The 15,268-nt window shown below is 45.9% G+C and overlaps 1 protein-coding gene across 1 annotated transcript in view; it reads left to right on the top strand.

Moving 5' to 3' along the window:
• LOC147889347 (uncharacterized) overlaps nt 1–15,268 on the top strand; it is a 225,183-nt gene that overhangs the window by 25,449 nt on the left and 184,466 nt on the right. The window contains exons 5-6 of the mRNA XM_087392059.1: nt 14,359–14,508; nt 14,965–15,039. Of these exons, the coding sequence (XP_087248185.1) occupies nt 14,359–14,508; nt 14,965–15,039 (225 nt within the window). The remainder of the gene's footprint in view (nt 1–14,358; nt 14,509–14,964; nt 15,040–15,268) is intronic.

Raw genomic sequence — 15,268 nt, 5'->3', positions numbered from 1 at the left:
GATTTGGATGGCGGTAGCCAGGATTTACAGTCACTTTGCCCACTCCCCATTTTTTATGACATAGGGCTCAGTGGCTTGGCTTTCTCTTACAGGACCTCAGGTTTTCTATGAGAGATTTGACTCCTCTCGGGCCATTTCGGTTCGACGTCATCGGATTGAGTCCTGTTCGTTGGATGTGGTACCACACCTTCCTTTTACAGCTGTACATGCCTCTGTGGATACTTTTTGGGAGATTCTAGCGAGCATAGCATCCTGGCATATCTAGAGAGCCAGATGCACAGAGGCTTTGGAGGGTACTCAGGTTCATCCCTCGCACACATTGGCTAGTATCTGGACAGAATCTGGACAGACACCGTACATACTTTGATGGCCGTATGGACGGGTATGCAGGGAGACTCCCGTGCAGCCTCAGCTAGGAGGGCTTCTTTCTTCAGGGAATGGAAGGATTCTCCTTTCTTCTCTGAGACTACTACAGGGTTGAGGTGGCACTTTCAGCCTCAGCCTTGGTTGTTTTCCACCTCACTTTGAGGGGATTTTTATTTATCCTCATGATTTCATGATGTACTCCGCTTTGAGCTTGCTCTCGCGGGTTTTTTCTCTTACTTAATAGAAGTCTCTTTCTTGAAATCCAGCGGGTGCTGTCCACCCAATCATTTCCCAAAGGTGGTGTGCAAGCCTGAATTCGTCTAAAAAAGAAATCCTTCCAAGGTTCCTGCCCAGGCATGAGTCCCCTCACCACTACCTTACAAAGCAATGCCCTGCACTGCAAGTCCGGGTCAATGACATTAAGGCCCCCTTCACATGTAGGGAGAATAATGGTCTCCCAGGCCACCCTTGCTGCAACATCTGCTGTGCCATCAAGTCCACTCCATAAAAAATTCATGACTGGTCTGATGAGCTGAGTGATGCAATCCCTAGACCGGCACTAGCAAGAACACACAAACCAGGAGGTGGCCAAGAGAACCTGGTTCACTACCAAAACTCTAGATGCAAGGTCGAGTTTGGCAGAGCTCCAGAAAAGGAGCTTTTTCCTTATACTTTCTAGTACTGGGGCAAACTGCTGTGCTGGAGAGATGTCCAATCCTACCTGGCATCCCAAATACCTGATAGGAACACCCCTCTGAATCCAGGAAAAACCAATGTCAACTCCCGAGCCTGGAGTGTCCTCATCACTGATCCAAAAGCCAAAGGATTTATGCCAGTTAATGTGTGCCCCTGCAGCTGAGCAAAAAATATCCAAGGCTGTCCGGAAAGAATCAAGTGGCTGCGAAGAGGCCTCAATAAAAATAGGAGTGTCATCAGCCAACTCACAGTCAAGAAGCTCCTGCGCCTGTTCTCAAGGACAATCTCAGCCCAAAAAGCTCAGGCTGAGATCTAAGGAAGATACTCATAGCTTCTGCCACAAAAAGAAAGAGGAAGGGGGCTAAAGGGCATCCCTGACGAACTGATCTGGAAATCTGAAACCTGTCACCCCTTACCCCTCCAATCAAAACCTGGCTGTGGGCTGATCTGTAAAGGGAGGCGACCCCTCTGATCCAAGCATCTGAAAATCCAAACCGTAGAAGAGAGCCCTTAAGAAAACCCCAATCTACTCTGTCATAGGCTTTCTCAAAGTCCAGGAGTAGAACTGCTAGCCTCTGCCTACTCTCTGCATAGCCCACTCTGTGGCTTCCGAAAAGGAAAAGATATTATAAAAAATGCTCCTGCCATGCATAAAGCCTATCTGAGTATCATGGATGAGGTCTGGAAGAAGGGGCTGTAATCGGATGCTGATCGCCTTGGCAAGGATTTTGTAAAGAGTGCCTAAAAGAGTGATGGGTCTCCAATGGGATACAAAATTCCTGTTGCCACCTTTCGGGATAAGGTGAATGAGTCCCTCGGTGAGTGAGTCAGGCATCTCACGCGAGTCCCAAATGCCCTGCAGGGCTGACGTAATATGATCACCTATCATATCCCAAAAGGCTATTAAAAAAGGAGTAAGACCATCGGAACCAGGGCATTTGCCCTTATGAAGGGCAGAGAGAGCAGTCTTGAATTCTGTGTTGGTAAAGCGTGTATCAAGTGAGCATAACATCTCTGGGGTGACCAACACAGGTAAACTCTGCCAAACTTCATCTCTAGCCACCTCTCTGGCCTGTGAGTTCGGATCTGCGGAAAGTTGGGAGGTATAGAAAGCTGTTGCTAAGTGCATGATGGTTTCCGGATGGGACTGGAAAACGCCGTCAGAGTCAATAAGCTACCTGACACTCTCTCTACTATGTCTGGGACCAAGTGTAGAGAAAAAGTGTTTATTGACTCTCCCTCCCATCTGTATCCAAAAGGACTCCCGTGCATGGAAGGCATACTCTGCTCTTTGATCAAGCAAGGTCTGCAAGTGAGCCCTTGCCGCAGCAAGGCGCTCCTGTATCCAAGCAACTTATGGTCGTTTCTGCTCCTCCCTCTGTAGGGCTGCCAACTGCCGGCGGATACCGATCTCTCGCCTGAGTACCTCACCTCGCCGAGCACTAGCAACAGAGTGATAAAAGTCGTTGATACTGGCAAGTGCTGTGGCCACATGTGAAGGACCGGCCACCCCCCCTGCATATGAGAAACCCAGATCTCCAACACTGCCTTTGTGAGAGTCTCATCCGTGTATAAGGCGTCGGGGATCCTAATACTGTGAGACCGTCCTCTCAGATGAGGCTCTGAGATGGACAAAATTATCGGAAAATGGTCTGAAGTGGAAACACCGGGTGCAATGCAAACTGTCCTCCCTCTATCAAGAGCCCAGTCATCCACATAGAATCTGTCAATCCGAGTATGGATAGGCATCTGCACCCTATGGTTCGACCATGAAAACAAAAGTGACTGAGACTGAACAAGAAACGCATCATCTGACCAAACATCTCTGCCACTGAACCTGAACAAGAAGGCATCCCAGGCTGCTCTCTCAAGGGAGTGGATACCACCTTCTCTGCCCTCTTTCTTATCAGAAGGTGCCTCAACCATGTTGAAGTCACCTGCAATAATCCACGAATCCGCAATGTCAGCCCACGAGAGCAACTCTTTCCAAAACAAAACACGGTCCCCTCTGTTGTTCGGAGCATAGAGGTTGAGGAAACCAACCTTTAGAAGTAAAACCCACTGGGCCCTGGAGGGGGTTATGGTACCATGTCCAATGACCAGAGGGAGAATAGAGTCTGAAACTGAAATGCATGTACCTCCTCTGGTTCCCAAGGCAGGAAGCCAAAAAGTCTGGCATGAGAGCAGCTACCTGACTTGGAGCAATCTCTGATATCCAGTTTGTGTTCCTGAAGAAAAAGAATGTCTAGGGAACCACCTGAAACACCTGGATGGAGCTGATTCCTGATCATCTGTTTGCGACGGCGATGAGGGATGCCACCGAATCCCTGTATATTCCAAGTGGCTATCCTCATCGGCGGGAGGAAGTGGGTTGGAATACCTTACCCGACCTGGTGGCGGAAAAAGAAACCTCTACTGGAGCAGACCTCCTGCCATACACACGAGGTCCAAGGGGAGGAAAGTCCATAGGTGAGAGAGAGAAGTATCTCTCAAGAGGGATGCCGATTACTGGCTCTCCAAAAGTAGAGGGTACAAAATCATCATCTGGGAGGCTAGAGAGGTTCTCCAAAGCGGGAAATGAGTTCCGCTGAGCCAGTCCTGTGGAGGGGGTGCAAAGGATTCCTACCGAAGCAGGAAGAGAATGTAAAACCCCCTTCCCTCTTTCCAAAGAGGGAGGCACCTGTACTGGATCCTGATCAAAAAGTGGTGCGGACGAGGTGCCAACAACTTGCGCTGCTGAGAAAGGTACAGCCTAATCCAAGGGTGGAGTCGAACAAGGCTCCTGAACAGTAGTCTCCTCCCGAGGATCCAAGGGGGTAGCCTCCGAAGAGGTGGAGGAGTGAACTAAAGTAGAGGGCCTAACTGTGACCGGAACCCACCGTGGGCCAGAGGTGGTGCGGGGTGCCAAAGGGACTCGAGTAGCCCTAGGAGGGGGGGGAGCCCGTGTCTGAGGCCGTGTCTGTGGAGCGGGAGGTCCTGCTCCAGCTCTCTGTCGTAAGCTAGTACGAGCTGGTTGCTTTGTGGGCCTCTTTTTCTTCTTTGGGCAATCTCTGGCGAAGTGCCCCGAGGATCGGCAAATCCTGCACTGGTCCTGCCGACCTGCAACCTCAAATCTCTGGCGGAAGAAAGACCCATCGGGTCGCTGTAGCATGATGTGGTCATCTGAAATATTGGGGTTGTGGACAATGACCCTAACCCTGGGTACCCCGTCCATCTTGACCGCCTCAGCAGCCGAAGAGAGGGAGAGGGGGGATCTCGCCAATAACTGAAAGAAGCCGGTGATAAACTGAGGGAAGATCAGGGAACCTGATGAAAGCAGAAACTCCCTGCTTGTCCTTTTCAACTAGGTCAAATCCCAGTTGAAAAGGAAACAAAAAGATCCTCCTGTAGCCTAGAAGTAGAAACCCGGCCTGTAGCAGGTCTCTCGTGACGTACGGGGAATCTAGGCACACCTGAAAGAAACCCCGTCCCAACAAACGAACATCCTTGAGGTGGGGGGCGAGGTCCCGAGGAAGCGCCGCCAGCATCCAATCTCTAGCTTGTGACCTGGAGGGGTGTGAGCCATGAATGCGTGCGAAGAGAGTCGTGGAACACTCATGCTCCAAATCCTTTTGCAACTGCTGCAGCTCGTCTTTTGAAAAAGTGACAGTTCTCGCGGCCGGTGTGAGCGGAGACGGATTGACTGAATGGGAACCCATTCGTCAATCGAGGTGTGTTGGCCGATTCAAACACAAAAAATAAAAACTCCGTCCGCTTTCCTGAAACCCAGGAGACCCCTATAAGAGAATAGGGGTACTCCAGATGAAGGAGTGGGTGAAGGAAGAAGGGAGAGAGAAGAAGAAGCCAAGGGGAGTCAGCGGCAGCAAGGAGGAGGGGAGAGGAGGGGAGGATAGAGGAGAGGAGGAGTGGAGGAGAGGGGGAGAAGAGGAGTAGAGGAGAGGGGAAGGAGAGAGGGGGGAGAGGAGATGGGAGGAGAAGCAAGGAGGAGCAGGGGGGGAGAGGAGGGGATAGGCTGCAGCGGGGGGGGGAGCAGCAGCAAGCGCGGGGGGGAGCAGCAGGCTGCAGCGGGGGGGGAGCAGCAGCAGGCGCGGGGGGGGGGAGCAGACTGCAGCGCAGGGGGGGGAGGCTGCAGCAGGTAGGAGGGAGGGGCAGCGCGCAGGGGAGAGGGGCAGCGCGGGGGAAGGGGGCAGTGCAGGGGAGAGGGCAGCGAGGAGGGAAGGGAGGGGGCAGCGAGGAGGGAGCGGGGAGAGAAGCAGCAGGAGGAGCGGGGAGAGGAGCAGCAGCAGGGAGGAGGAGCAGCAGCAGGGAGGAGGAGCAGCAGGAGGGAAGGGAGGGGGCAGCGAGGAGGGGAGCAGGAGGAGCAGCAGGAGGAGCGGGGAGAGGAGAGCAGCAGTCGAGCAGGGAGAGGAGGGGAGCAGGAGGAGTGGGGAGCAACAGCAGTCGCTGATTCTGTTATAAAGTGAATTGTGGGCTTTGGTATTCAGCATGCGGGTACTTCTCACGTGTTAGAGTTTTGGATGAACTTGCTGAACCAGAGAAATGGCTGGGCGGTTATTCATCCTGCCATCCCATGTTATTTTGTATTCGTCAAATTCGTGGTCTTGGCTGAGCTTGTAGTTTTTGGGCGTGACAATTTGGTATCATAGCTTTGGTCAAATTATTGCATTAGGCTGTGGGATTTTAGAGTGACGTTTCGCTCAGAGTTCAAAGCTCTTAGTTGAAGCGTCCATTGTTGTGGAAGTATCTATTTCGAGATTGCCTTGTCTTGCCCCATTTGGGCCTGAGAAAGAGAATTTTCCCTTCGTATCATCGGAGTTTTCCTCGACTTGCAACTCTTGTATTTCATTCTTTTGGTCAAGCTTAGGCCTACTGTATTCTGTTGAAAAATATATATATATCTGAGGGATGCAGGGAAGACCTTACGGATTGGGGCAAGGGTAAGGGAAAAGGAAGCAACTAAGGAGGTCTCCTCTGTGGATGAGGCATTCGGAGCCATCGTCGTGTAGGACTTCAATTGGGGAGCTAAAGATCGGTGAGAACTAACCTGAACGGGCGTCGCGTGGCTTGTGTGATGGCGCAATTGTGAGTCCTTGCTTGGCAAGCCTCGTGATGGCGAACTGCTACGCGGAGTGGGTGCAGAAAGGATTGCTACGTGCACGTATTGCTCACAGGCTCGCCTTGAGATATCCCGTCACCCGCATGGGCATGTGTTCAAGCAGCATCTACGAGATCTAAGGGGCCGATTCAACGCAAGGCTAGTTGACGTTAGGTAGAGTTGATCGTTATATTTTGGGCAGAGTTGATCGTTGTAAAGAGTTATGTACGATTGCAGCTAGCATATGACGCACCATCCATGAGACCAGTCCGGTGTGTGGTGATCACGTGGAGATACCAGGGGGCTTTCGATTTTCTTTTTCCCTTTGTTTTATTTTGTGGTTAAATTTCTAAAGTTTCAAGGTGTGAGAGCTGGATTGGGAGCGAGATTATGCTTTTGGATTTAAGGATTTGAGGTTTCTGAGATTGGAGGAGTTTCCCTAGCATAGGGAAAAGCGGTTGTCTGGTTAGCTGTAATTCTGGGAGTTGGACTTTCGATTGTAGATACAATCTAGGTGTGTGGGAGGGGTTAAATAAAATTAAACACACACACACCCCCATCGACCTAAATGGAAGTAGAAGAAGAAGCTTCTAGGGTGGATCCCGTAGAGTCGAGAGTCCGGCCAACCCGCAGGTGTCGCGTCCAGTAGGCCATACACTATCTGGTAGAATTGCATTATTGGAGGATGCCTTGCAACAAATTTTGGTGCAACAGTTACAAGCAAATGTAGGGCAATCCGAGCTTAGGAAAATGGTTCATAGTATGTCTACTAGGCCATCTCGTGAAGAGAAAGGTAAATCTCCAATGGAGCATGAAACTAGTGTTCATACGGTCGAGCCTAGGAGGGTTAAGGTGCCTAATATTGCCAATTATAGGCCAAAAAAGTATTCTAGTCGGATGTCTAACCGTAGTTCCGATATCATAGAGACCTGGTTACACAAATGGGACGAAGCTTTCGCCATTTGTGAAATCAGGAATGATATGAAAAAAATCCGCAAGGCCACCCATATGTTTTATTGAGGCAGCGGATAGGTGGTGGATAAAACAACAAAACGATTGAGTGGCATCCACTACTTGGGAGGGGTTTAAAAAAGAATTTAGAAAACACTTCTTACCTCCTGACGAAGCATCCCGAGCTTGGGATCAGTATCGAAACCTTTGTCAGAGAAATTTATCAGTGGCGGAATACATTGATAAGTTCAGAGAAAGTGTAATGAAAGTTTATGAACTCCTACCTCAGTCAATCCAGGTTACCTCCAGTTCTCTAATTGTTTTAGGGATGAGTTACCTTATGGGTTACCTCCAGAGCGGAATGTTCAGCATAAGATTGAAATAATCCCGGGGGCAGAACCTGTAAATAGACCTCCGTATAGGTTAAGTTTTACCGAAGAAGCGGAGGTACGAAGACAACTGGAAGAATACCTCAAGCTGGGGCAGATTCAACCTAGTTTCTCACCTTTTGCTTCGCCAGTGATATTAAGAAAAAAGAAAGATGATACTTTTCGCCTCTGTATAGATTACAGAGCATTGAATAATATCACTATTAAGCACAGGTATCCGATGGCTTGGATTGATGATTTACTAGATGCATTACATGGGGCCGTAATTTTCAGTAAGATAGATCGATACATCTTAAATGTGGCTACCATCAGATCCGTATTAGATCCGAAGATGTGCATAAAATCGCTTTTAGAAGCAGGTTTGGACATTATGAGTTTTTGGTAATGCCGTTTGGACTTACCAATGCTCCAGCTACATTCGTCATGCTTATGAACGATTTACCAAGTCCGTATATCGGGAAGTTTGTAGTACATTTTATTGACGATATTCTTGTGTTCAGCAAAAGTATTGCTGAGCATCACGAACACTTAGCAAGTGGCATTGCTGTAGGAGCAGTTCTCCTTCAAGAGAAAAGGCGAGTAGCCTTTGAAAGCAAGAAGCTTTCTCCCTCTCAACGAAATTGGCCAACTCATGAATTAGAGTTGTATGCTGTTATCCATGCTATGAAAGCATGGAGACATTATTTGTATGGGTCAGAGTTTTATGTTGATGTTGATCATGATACTCTGAAACATATTTGTAAACAACCTGACTTGAGAGCCGCCAAGCTAGGTGGGCAGAACTCATGCAGGAGTTTAACTTGACGATTCGGTACCGAAGAGGAAAGGATAATAAAGTTGCTGATGCGTTGTCACACATTATGCATAATATGAGTTTCATGGTATTAGAAAGTACTCTAATGACCGAGATAAGAGAAACTCAAAAGCTGGATGAGTTCGTCCAGAGCCTTTGGCCTAAGGCTCATGTATTCAAACCCGGGGAAAAAGGTGACCTGGCATCCGGAAAAGGCCAAACTTATGCAAGATATACCATAAGGGATGGTATGCTGAAAAGAAATGGCAAGGTAGTAGTACCTAATCAGAATGATCTCAAGCAGAGAGTCATTCAACAATACCATGCTAGCCTATGTGTGGGACATCCAAGAGTCAAGAACACGTATGATCTCGTGAAGCGAGATTTCTTTTGGCCGAAAATGAAAAAACATATTCATGAATATGTGACACGTTGTTTTTCGTGTCTGGTAAGTAAGGCAGAGCGGGTGAAGCCACCCTGACTTTTATAACCTTTGGAAATACCACTAGGTAGGTGGGAGAGTATTTCCATGGACTTTATTGTAGGTCTGCCTACGACACAAGATGGATATGATTCTATCCTTGTGATAGTTGATCGTCTTACCAAGATGGCTCACTTCATTCCAACTAGAGAGTCTATTAGTGCCCCGTAAGTGGCGGATTTGTTTATTAAACATATATTTCGTTTGCATGGATTGTCCAAATCCATAGTGTTAGACAAGGATGTCAAATTTACCAGTTATTTTTGGACTGCAGTGTTTGAGACACTAAGGACTGAGTTGGGAATGAGTAGTGGGGATCATCCAGAAACGGATGGTCAGACGGAAAGAATCAACCAAATTTTAGAGGATATGCTTAGAGCATATGTGTCATTGAGGCAGCATACATGGGACAAGTGGTTGCCACTGTTAGAATTTGCCTACAAAGATAGAAAACATTCCTCTACAGGGTTCAGTCCGTTTGAGCTGAACTATGGTTATAGACGAGTGAATCTAACTACAGTTGGAGTACCTTAGAAAGTGCCTAGTGCCGCGAACTTTGTGGTTCAGATGCGGGAGATGCTAGCACTTGTGAGAGCTAATATCCGCCAAGCTATGGATAGAGCTAAGGTGTATGCGTAGAGTCTGTTAGTGCCCCGCAAGTTGCGGATTTGTTTATTAAACATATATTTCGTTTGCATGGATTACCCAAATCCATAGTGTCCGACAGGGATGTCAAATTTACCAGTCATTTTTGGATTGCAGTGTTTGAGACACTAAGGACTGAGTTGGGAATGAGTAGTGGGGATCATCCAGAAACGGATGGTCAGACGGAAAGAATCAACCAAATTTTAGAGGATATGCTTAGAGCATATGTGTCATTGAGACAACATACATGGGACAAGTGGTTGCCACTGTTAGAATTTGCCTACAAAGATAGAAAACATTCCTCTACAGGGTTCAATCCGTTTGAGCTGAACTATGGTTATAGACCAGCGAATCTAACTACAGTTGGAGTACCTTAGAAAGTGCCTAGTGCCGCGAACTTTGTGGTTCAAATGCGGGAGATGCTGGCACTTGCGAGAGCTAACATCCGCCAAGCTATGGATAGGGCTAAGGCGTATGCAGATGAAAACAAATCCGTTAGAGAATTTAAGAAAGGAGAAAAAGTTTTTCTTAAAGTTCCTTCGCACTCTAAGTCTTTGACTGCAGGAGAGTGTGCTAAGTTATCACCCCGATATTGTGGGCCGTGGTATTCTAAAAAGAATAAGCAAGGTAGCCTATAAATTAGAATTACCACAGGGTTGTAAGGTGCACCCAGTGTTTCATGTTTCTCTTTTAAAGAAATTTTGGCATACAGGTGACTCACTTATCGAGGGTGTTGTTTTGTTTCAAGAGATAGAGGATAATGTAGGACGCAAACCAACAAGAATCTTGGACCGAGGAACAATGCAAGTATGCAATCGGAAGATACCCACGGTGTTGGTTGCATGGCATGGTTTACCTCTATCAGAAGCTACCTGGGAATCCGTATACCAGTTACGGAGAGTGTTCCCAAACTTTATGATCGAGGACGCTGATGCCTGAAGAGGGAAGGAATGTTACGCTCAAGTTGAGGCAACATGACCTCGGAAGGGTCAGTCGACATTTTCCTTTAAAGGATCAATGTTTGTATTATATTTGTTTGGGCTTCACGTAAATGATTAAAAAGGAATCAAGGTCAAGGTCCTTGGTGAGGGTGACATGGCACAAGACTAGGTGGATCTAAGGCTAAGGGGTCTAAATGCATTAAATGTGCCAAGGAGCAAATGATTTCAATGATATCCCAAGAGAGGGGTAAATGATGCATTGAGGAGATGCCCTCAAATGTGGACATGTGGCATACTAGATCCATCTAGGGAATTGTGGGCTTTGGTATTCAGCATGCAGGTACTTCTCATGTGTTAGAGTTTTGGATGAGCTTGCTGAACCAGAGAAATGGCTGGGGGGTTATTCATTGTGCCATCCCCTGTTATTTTGTATTCGTCAAATTCGTGGTCTTGGCTGAGCTTGTAGTTTTTGGGCGTGACAGTTTGAAGTGACATGGTGGACTGGAGTGAGCAGGCGGCAATTTTTCGACCCGACCAAGCAGCCGTGTGGTCATCAGGACAGCTAGAGGTGATGAAGGACAAGGTTGTTGATATCCAAGGTGATGTGACTTGGAGGCTACTTGGTGCTCCTCAGTGCAAGTCAAAGGCCCGCGGAAGTATACATGGAGAAGTTGATGCCATTAGAGGATGCTTCAGCATAGTGGGGTATCTAGACACTCACGGCAAAACGGCTGAGGGAGATAAGAGGAGACCAATGAGAATGGAGGAACCAATAAGAGAAGTCGCCGGTCATTGCCAGTTGTGACCCCTACTCAGCGGTTTGCTCCAATCTTGGAGAACTTCAAAAGGAAATTACTCTATTGGAGCTCCACTGTAGTCACGTGAAAACACGTTTCATCTAGTCGAAGCGTGACAAAATGTTTTGCCATGGAACCTTTCGAAACAAGATGAAACACTTTGCCTGAAATAGGAAATTAATTTTTTTTCCTAAAACTTTTTTTTGCCCAGATCATGAAGTATGTTTTTCCCCTGTTTATTCTTCCGCCTATTGGATGTGACTCACAAGCTTTTTTCTTGACATTTTGGCAACTTATGACTCATGAGCTTTTACTTGACATTTCACATGACTCATGAACTTTTTGCGTGACATTTTGAAAACTTATGAGTTGAGCTTTTAGGAACTTGTCCTGTTTGTGTTTTGTGACATGTCGCATGTATAATGTGTTATAACTTATACATTAGTTTATATAAAGGTTAAAATTCAATTTGTCTCATGAATCAATGATTCAATGTTCATATATCTAGATCCGAGAATCCATATGCTTTTGACTTCATAAATATTAAATGGTCTAAAGCTGAAACTTGAGAATCGAGATTGAAAGCTTGAAATAAATTTGAAGAATGTGTTTGTGTTGTGAATTCACTTTTTAGGTGTCTTAATTTGTATTTCCCTTTGTTCACTCTAGCTTAAATATAACATATCTTTGCCAATATCCTTGTATATACGAGGTATCTTTTGAAACCTATCCATTCCGTATAAAAAGACGAAACAAAGCAAAACGTGTCAAGATAACGAAACAATGAAATAGACAAAACGTTTCTTGTGACTATAAGCTCCACTACCTTAGCCCTAGAGCCCTTGTGGTGAACCAAGTTTTATTAGTTTATGCATGGTGCATCACATTTTGTTTGTGCTTCTCATGCTCTTGTATTGGTCAGCTTAGGAGATTTGTACGGAATTATCTTTGGTTCATATCTGATGGCACATACTTACGAGAACCAGTGTTGGCCTAGAGTAATATCATATTACCTAGACATGAGGAAGATCTCAACGTATTGATCTTGATATCCAATGTAGAGCCTTGCTAGATAAGTTGGTCATTACAGGACTCCTTTCTGGCCATGCGCCTTAGAAGGACTTCTTCACTTAATAGATTCAGATCTGCACTCCCATAGAGGTGGTGATTGTGGCTGTCGAGCATGCGGTGAATCTTCATGAATGCCCATAATAAACTCCCCTCTTCTTCCCTCGTGGTAGCAATCATCATAGCTTGGCGACAGACCGAGCATATCTCTCATGCGTTCCCCCTTAGACTCAGGATGAGAGGGACATGCAATCATCATGTGAAATGAGTACTTTGTTGATGACGTAGAATGTCCATTGGGCTTGTTGGGATACATACAGTGATCCAAATGGGAGAGGGGACCAGTCTCAACAGTGGGCGCTTGGAGAGTATTCTCACCTGAGTGTCACATCATCTTTAGGCTTGGGAGGCACTCGTAGAAGCACTCTGCAGATTGGCATAGGTATACCTCTTAAGTGTTTTTGGGGGGCAAATTAGATCGAGGACAAAGAGGTTCACGCATGTAGTGGACCGTCATGAATGCCCACATACTCCCCTCTTCCCCCCTCCTGGCAGCAATCATCATAGCTAGGCAACAGATTGAGCATCCCTCTAAGGGCTTCCCCTTGAGACTCAAGATGAGAGGCACTTACAACCCATCATGTGCAATGAGTGCTTTGTTGATGACTTAGAACGTCAATTGGGCTTCTCGGGATACATGTAGTGGTCTAGATGGGAGAGGGGACTAGTCTCGATAGTGGTTGCTTCGGAAATGTTCAGAGACTTTCCCTCTCCCTAGCATTACATTATCACTTAGGACTTGCCAGGCGCTTGAAGATGTACTTTTTAGATTGACCAAGATTTACATCTTGTCTTGCTTCAAGGTGCAAATTAGATTGAGGACAGACAGTCTGGCTGGGCATTTCTTAGCACGCCACACATGGTCTCTTTACATGTTATTTGTACCCTTTGGAACCAGGGAGAAGAGAGAATCCTTTGCAAGTTATAGATGGTTGGAGACTAGTCAGAGTAACAAAATAGGAGTCAATTCAAACAGCTGTTCTCCATACGAATAGAGTGGTCAATTTTAAAAGATGGCCAATGATACATAGATCCTCACCCCTCTCTTGTCATCAGCAATCCATGGCATCGTTAGTTTTATGGTGGATGCCCTCTCCAACACATACCATGGGATCTAGAGAGTGGTGATGGATTGATGTCGTATCTCCCCACTAGATGCTTTCCTTCTTTAACAATCAGAAATCCTAGAAGAGCCTAGATTCAGAGCTTGTAGTGGGTACCCACCAGAGAGCACATTGGGAGACCTTTGGCATCACACGATCCATGCAAACTCAATTTTCGGAGATGACTTTGGAGATCCTTTCAGAAGAGACAGATTTCGATGTTCTTGTCGCTCTTAGAGCATGGTGGGCTTTTAATCAACACCTGGAGACAAGCCTTTGGTGCATATCACAAATGCGCGTGATGTTTCATAGCTTAGAGTCATTCAACATTGCATATGGGGTTGTAGAGAAGCCCGGAGGAGCTTGACATATCATTTGGGGATGTGTGGCCTGGCTTACAGAGTTAGGATCTGTACGAGTATCCAAGCACAGACCTCATTCTTCTTGTATAGCCTCAGCTTGGGAGATCATTGTTAGTCTTATTGCATGGCAACTTTGGAATCCAAGTGCACAGAGGCTGTAGATGGGATTCATACCTATGCCTCTCAGCCACTCTTAGTGATTTGGTAGGATATTGTTTACACCCTCATGGCCACTTGGGGCAAGATTCAGGGCTTCTTACACACTGCAGTGACCAGGAGAGCTTCTTTCTCTTGAGAGTGGGACCATTGTCTATCTTCACGTATATAGCCACAGGACATTCATGGCATTTTCACTCTTTGGATCGGTTATGACAGCCTCATTTCTGTTCTACATATTTTTGTACGAGGCTCTTACTCGATCTTTATCCTGAAATTTGTAATTTGGTTATACATAATAGAGGCTCGTTTTCTTGCCAAAAAAAAAGAACCAAACCCTTGTTTTTCAAAAGTGAGGTGATAATTGTGATTTGTAAACTATGTAAACAAGGCATTTAACCTAAATTTGTTATCATGAGTGAACTCAGAATTGTGCTTTCATTGTATTGACACAGCCAGGGAGAAGAGAGGATGTGCAGTTGCTTGGGGAATGGTTGCAGCACGCAATGGACCGAAACCACTGTGAAAGTTCTGAGGGTCATTTTACAGATGCAGAAGCAGCGTTTATATTGCATTCCATAGCATTTCTTGAAATTGTGAGACAGGTAAATTTTGTTTTCCATTCAGGGTGTATTTTTAGGTGCATATATGAATCAAGTATTTAAAACAATCAGATCGCTAGAGTTAGAGATTACTTTGATGTACGAAATCCAATGGAGGGAGGAAAGAAAAAAAGAGTAGAAGCTCTGCTCACAATTACAATCAGAGTCATTGTACATAGGAGAATATCCCTTCTGCGTGAGAATTGCATTATCAAGGAATCTAATTTGAAGGCCATTTAATATACACGAGGGTGTATAGCAAAACATTCAGTATTGACATCAATTATTGCATAGACATCAGTTTTTGCGTCTTGGGGTCACATATATATGTTTCGAATGTGAGTAGTGTTATTTTAATAATGGGGGGGTTCTGGAATTGAAATTATTCTTTGTACAACTATGGCCTTTGTCGTTGCTGAAGATCTTTGATGTTAATAAAAGGATCATGTTCCCTAACAGGTGGATCTTCAATGCGAGGAAAGGGGTAACTTGCTTCTTCATCTGTGGCGGCAGGTTTTGAGAGTCTTTAACCAGGTCTGCCTAAAAACATTATAAAGTTCATGAGGCAAGATGAAATTTTAAAGAGTTCAAAAATCTTAAGCTGTATTTATTGTTTAGAGGACCAAACTAGGCAAACCCGTCATAAAGGGCCAATGACGAAGTTTGGAATGCTACCTTGTATTATGCTTTGAAATCATGAAGAAAGTGCCACAATTTCAGACCCTGTCGTATTCGTCTCAGAAGTTTGTTTTGGATTTAGAAA

Source organism: Dipteris shenzhenensis, chromosome 20 (genome assembly GCF_047967505.1).
Source record: "Dipteris shenzhenensis isolate YYH24624 ecotype China chromosome 20, Dip_SZ_1.0, whole genome shotgun sequence".
NCBI classification, from domain to species: domain Eukaryota; kingdom Viridiplantae; phylum Streptophyta; class Polypodiopsida; order Gleicheniales; family Dipteridaceae; genus Dipteris; species Dipteris shenzhenensis.
The sequence above is the reverse complement of the archived record's forward strand: the minus strand, read 5'-3'. Positions and strand labels throughout refer to the sequence as shown.